Raw genomic sequence first — 6,000 nt, 5'->3', positions numbered from 1 at the left:
ACCGAGACAGCGGTTACCAGCTCAGCTCGGCTTGGAGTTCGGCTCTAGAGCTTATCAGGGCCCAACGAAGGGAACCAAGAAACTCCTCAAGAAGTAGTAACACCGGAGGAGCAGCGCCAGGGGGGGCGCGGACCGCGAACGCAACTCCCGACGCAGGACGGGCCTCTGGCAGCCGCCTTGACCGCAGATGGTGGACGAGCCGAGCGCGGACGACCGTCAGAGCACCAGGGAAGAGACAACACCTTACAAGCAGCGCCAGGCGGGTGCGGACCGCGAGCGGAGGGCCCAACGTGAGACGGGCCTCAGACAGCTGCCACTACTGCAGATGATGGACGAAGTGGGCGCGTACGTCCGTGGGAGCATCAGGGAAGTGCCAACACCTCAGGAGCAGCGCCAGGCGGGCGCGGAACGCTAACGGAACGCCCGACAAACGACGGGCCTCAGAGAGCTGCCATAGATGGAGACCAAGTCGGGCGCGGACGTCCGAGGGAGCACCAGGGAAGAGACAACACCTTACAAGCAGCGCCAGGCGGCGCGGACCGCGAACGTATCGCCCGACGCGAGACGGGCCTCAGACAGCTGCCACTACTGCAGATGATGGACGAGGTGGGCGCGTACGTCCGTGGGAGCACCAGGGAAGTACCAACAGCTCAGGAGCAGCGCCAAGCGGGCGCGGACCAAGAATGGAACGCCAAACGCGGGTCCGGCCCCAGACAGCTGCCACGGCCACAGATGGTGGACGAGCCGGGCGCGGACGTCCGTGGGAGCACCAGGGCAGGGCCAAAACGTCAGGAGCAGCACCAGGCGGGTGCGAACTGGGAACGGAACGCCCGATGCAGGACGGGCCTCAGACAGCTGCCACAGATGGCGACCAAGTCGGGCGCGGACGTCCGAGGGAGCACTGGAGAAGAGATAACACATTGCAGGCAGCGCCAGGCGGGCGCGGACGGCAGAGAGAGCAGCCAGCGCCCTCTGAGCATAAATACTGGACAAGATCCTCCAATACGGCAGGTAGAGCGGTCTGAGCTGGCGAGGCGAGTGCATCGCTGCCATTGCGCGCTTCGCTTGCTCGGCCGTTGAGGTTTCTGTGCTGTGGGCGCTGCGGAGAGCAAATTGTCGTGCGTTGTTTTCACAACGCGTGCAGATTGTCGTGATCCGCGCCTCGCAGCATGGGAAAGAAGGGTACGCAGAGGAAACCTGCCGCTACGAAGGGTCCTTCGGTTGTGCAACTCACTGAGTCTGCAGACCGTGCGAGGAACTCCCGAGAAGACGAGTCGCGGCCTGCTCCTCCTTTGTACGTCAAGTGCAAAGGCGGGTGGACAGCGCTGTTCGACACCATCACGAATTGCGCTCGTGCGTTCGAGCTGCAAACGTGGCCGACCACAGGGCGATCAAGGTCGCAGTGGCCGACCACGTCGCCGACGCGCCGCCGGCGCGTGATAAGGCACCTTCCGTAGGAAGGATGAAGATGACCAAGGCACTCCTCAGGGGGTTACCTTGGTGCTGTGATGAGGCAGCGGTCCGGGAAGGGCTGCTGCGAGCCGGGTTTGGTTGTGCAACCGCAAGGTTGCACAACGGGACCAACAGGAAGAGGGCGCCGCTCTATGCCGTGACCGTGCAAACGGTCGACGGCGGGAGTGACATCTTCGACTTGCGGAAGCTGCTGGGCTTCCCGGTTACGACGGAGGCTCTCCCGACCGCCATGGATCCTCAGCCCCAGTGCTTCAGGTGCCAGGGCGAGGGCCATGTTGCGAAGTACTGCCGCAACGCGGCGCGGTGCGTCAAGTGCTCAGGTGAGCACGACAGCCGCGCCTGCGACCGCGGCAGCAACGCTCTGCCGACGTGTGTCCGGTGTGGAGGCCCGCACATCGCCAGTTGGCGCGGTTGTGAGGCTTTCTCTAGCCGTGCCGGGGGCGGCGAGGCGGTCGCGGCCGCACCGACGCAGCGGCAGAAGCGAAGACGACGTCGGAAACGGCGTAGGACGCAGAACAGCCCGGCGCAGCTGAGGGACGGCGCAGTAGCAGATCCACCTGCCAGGGGCAGGGACGACCGCTCGGAAACGGGCAGCCAGGACGCAGCTCGCTCTCCCGTGAAGAAGTGTGACCTCGAACTCGGCACTGCCGTGAAGGAGGCCACAGCAGCCCTCAAAGCCGTCATGGCGGCAGAGAGGGCTGCCTTCGCAGCCGCTGTGGCTGCAGAGAAGGAAGAGGCCTTGAGGCAACTGTGAGCAGTCTTCGCCCAAGGCCCCAGCGCAGTCGTACCTGCGAACCCTCCTGCGACCTCGCAGAAAGACGCTCGCGCGCCTGTCATAGCGGTTGCCCCAGCAGCACCGCAGGTGAAAGGTGCAAAGAAGAAAACCATCGCCCCAGCTGAACCGGTGGCAACGCCGACTGCTGAGGGAACGGGCCCCGCAAGGGATCGAGAAGCCAAAAGGGCAGCCTTTATCGCACAAGCGCGAGCGAATGGTAATACTTCCTCCGACGCTGAACTGGCGCAGCTCTCCGAACAAGCGGAGCTCATGGAAGCTACATTACGGAAGGGCTGCGGCGTGCAGTAGAGGAGAATGCTGAACGGTAGCCGATCGCCGCCGTTCTGCACCAGCCTGATGAAGCTGCACCAAGTCACCGACGACAAGGCGCAGCAGAGGGCCTAACAGCAACTCATGCGTTGCCGCGCCGAACTCTTATGTTACAGGGAGGAAGCCACTGCGGCCTGCCCAGGAGACTACAAGCGAGCCCAGCTGCAGACCCGGACTGACCCAGCTAACGACCACGCAGCACATAGGCAACGATGCACGATACCTCGCGCTAACCTTCCCTCACCTTGCATGCTCTGTCGCAGCTAGCAAGCCGCTACTGCCCTTACTACCCGTCCTACTGTCGCAGAGGTTTTTTTCCCTTGGCGCTGGCCTTGGCACTTTTTTTCCTCTGCCCTTACAACCGCTACCCTTCAATCGTTTTCGACCACTTCTATCTCCTGATGGACCATGTTAATGAGTAATCTTACCCAGACGCATGGATAACATCACAGCCTGCATCCTGTGACGCCTGATTCATAAACTAACATGCTTACGGAGGTGACAGTAGAACTTTTGGTTTGGTCACCACGTTGGTGCGGGCGTGGAGGGGCCCCATCCTTAATTAATTATTAATCCAATATGGCACTCTCAGGTAGTACCTGAAGAAGGCAACGAGTTGCGTGGTCGAAATATTGTGCCAGAGCGACACAGACATCTGGCAGTAGATCCGATTATTCCACATGTTCTGATCTCGATACATCAAATGGTTCACATGGCTCTGAGCACTATGGGACTCAACTTCTGAGGTCATTAGTCCCCTAGAACTTAGAACTAGTTAAACCTAACTAAGCTAAGGACATCACATACATCCATGCCCGAGGCAGGATTCGAACCTGCGACCGTAGCAGTCGCGCGGTTCCGGACTGAGCGCATAGAACCGCTAGACCACCTCGGCCAGCCTCGATACATCCACGAGGTCTTAGGGTACATTGTTTCTAGAAGTTTTTGTTATTATTGTTGGGTTAGAAAACGAAGCAAATTATCACTGAGGTTCCATAAGACTAATACATTTAATGGAAAGCGAAAATGTGTTTTAAAAAACAAAGGAAGAAGTGGACTAGAAGTCACGTTTTGTGTTTGAATTGTGCGACATTCACCACTAGACCAATAGCAGGTACAGAACTGCAACTGCTCGAGTGGAAGACAACAATTCCTTCAGAAACTTCTGCATCCTACAGTGTTTCCAGACCACGCAGATGGCTGAACTTTGAATTCTCAGGGCAGATGGCTGAACTTTGAATTCTCAGGGGTGGTCCATTTTATTGGTGCCTTAAGTGAAGGATTCCGACTTAGTCTCAGTGGCAGCTGAATAGTGGCCAGGTTTAATGTTAAACTGTGTACATATGTTAAAACAATGCAAATAAGAACATAAAATTTTAAATTAACTTAAGAAGCATTATAAAATAAAACTAATACAATACAAGAGTGTTGAAGACTCAATTGACGAGGTGATACATGTGGAAGATGAGGCAGAAAGAGAGTAAAAGATAGAACTGACAATTGTAAAAGACAGTATGTGAGGTAAATTATTTGTCAGTGGTATATGAATGTCCTTACTGTAAGGAAGATGTACATATAAAACCACAGATTATATATGGTACATAACAAGAACAATAAAAATAAACAAATACATGAAAAATGGAGAAATAGGATGGAACACAGTATGAGAAGCATTGGAAAAAAGTATTAAGTGAAGTTTTTGGAGGTTTAATCTTTAGTGTTTTTCTGTTTGTTCCCTTTATGTTTTTTATTGCTTAACCTTAGTATTTTAAATTTCTTTACTACTACAGTGTCGAGGAGGGATTTACTCTGTTCGTCTCTCACGCTCAACGTGTAAAATATTTTTCGATGTTGTTCATAGTACTGGACCCTCTTTGATGACGATAGTCAATTGAGACCCGGCGACAGCACTGTAAGCCGAAAACTGCTGAACGAAATAAGTTTAATATCCGATAATTTGTGTTTTGTGGGCATTAGGCCGTGGTCCAAGGCATATTTCTTTGCCTGACGTTCCGTTTTTCAATGCTAAAGACATCATCAGTTTTGGGATGTAAAATATTAGGGAGAGAAATATACCTTGGATCGTGGCCTCACGTCCATAAGACAAAAAATCATTCAGGACGCAAATACCAGCAGCGAAAATTAAAACTGTAGAACAACCACAATGCTGTCCTTTTCATTTGTAATTGTAGAGTTATTTTGCTGAGAGGAGACGGAAGAAAACAGTTAATATAGACAAGAATTCTTCCTACTTAAGTACAGTGACAAGCAATTCGTCTCCATGCTTAAGGTCTGTTGGTTGGTTGGTTGATTTTGGGGAGGGAACCAAACAGTGAGATCATCGGTCCCACAGAAGGAGGAGGAGGAGGAGATTAGTGTTTCACGTCCCGTCGACAACGAGGTCATTAGAGACGGAGCGCAAGCTCGGGTGAGGGAAGGATGGGGAAGGAAATCGGCCGTGCCCTTTCAAAGGAACCATCCCGGCATTTGCCTGAAGCGATTTAGGGAAATCACGGAAAACCTAAATCAGGATGGCCGGAGACGGGATTGAACCGTCGTCCTCCCACAGAATTAGGGAAGGATGGGGAAGGAAATCGGCCATGCCCTTTCAAAGGAACCATCCCAGCATTTGCGGTTTAGGGAAATCACGGAAAACCTAAATCAGCATGGCCGGCCGCGGGTTTGAACCGTCGTCTTTCCGAATGCGAGTCCAGTGTGCTACCCACTGCTCCATCTCTCTCGTTTTAAGGTCTGTAGTATATAGTTAGAGCAAGTCGACAGGGAGGCTTGGAGGAGAGATGCGACAGACGGCTGTGTAAGCTGCCTTAGGGATGACGGTGTTTCGCAGAGTTTTGATGGCTGCCGACAGGCGACCTGGCGATGCTGGCGGGCGGCATCGTAATGGCGTGGTCGTCGCCGGCGCTGCCCAAGATGAGCCTGAGCCCCTCGGAGGGGTCGTGGGCGGGCTCTCTGCCGTCGCTGGGTGCCGCCGTGGGCCCCTGGCTGGGCGGCTGGCTGTCCGACAGGCTGGGCCGCAAGGCCACCGTCATGCTGGGCGCCGCGCCCATCGCGCTCAGCTGGCTGGCGCTCATCTTCTGCGAGTACGAACCCGTCTGGCTGTGCGTCGCGCGCTTCGTGTCCGGCCTCGGCGTCGGACTCGTCTACGGCGGCATGCCGACCTACGCGGGGGAGATCTCACAGGTACACGTCGCTCCTCTCCCGTTCTCGTGCTTGCACTCGGCTGCATCCGAGGTCTTCTAGAAACTGCAATATCACTATATGTTATGTCGTATGGACAAGGAACTGGCCTTACGCAGAAGGCTAGCATTAACATTGAAACTATCACCAGGTCTCCCTACTGGCTGAGGCAGAATTCCAGGAGGTTAACCAGACTCAATTCCGGGAGATTAACAAGACTCAAT

The 6,000-nt window shown here is 54.8% G+C and overlaps 1 protein-coding gene across 1 annotated transcript in view; it reads left to right on the top strand.

The window, feature by feature from the left end:
* Window positions 1-597: 597 nt before the first annotated feature.
* LOC124606592 (facilitated trehalose transporter Tret1-2 homolog) overlaps window positions 598-6,000 on the top strand; it is a 74,462-nt gene continuing 69,059 nt past the window's right edge. The window contains exons 1-2 of the mRNA XM_047138577.1: window positions 598-949; window positions 5,448-5,779. Of these exons, the coding sequence (XP_046994533.1) occupies window positions 598-949; window positions 5,448-5,779 (684 nt within the window). The remainder of the gene's footprint in view (window positions 950-5,447; window positions 5,780-6,000) is intronic.

This window comes from Schistocerca americana, chromosome 3, assembly GCF_021461395.2.
Source record: "Schistocerca americana isolate TAMUIC-IGC-003095 chromosome 3, iqSchAmer2.1, whole genome shotgun sequence".
Classification (NCBI taxonomy): domain Eukaryota; kingdom Metazoa; phylum Arthropoda; class Insecta; order Orthoptera; family Acrididae; genus Schistocerca; species Schistocerca americana.
Note: the sequence above shows the minus strand (reverse complement) of the source record. Positions and strands in the feature narration are given on the sequence as shown.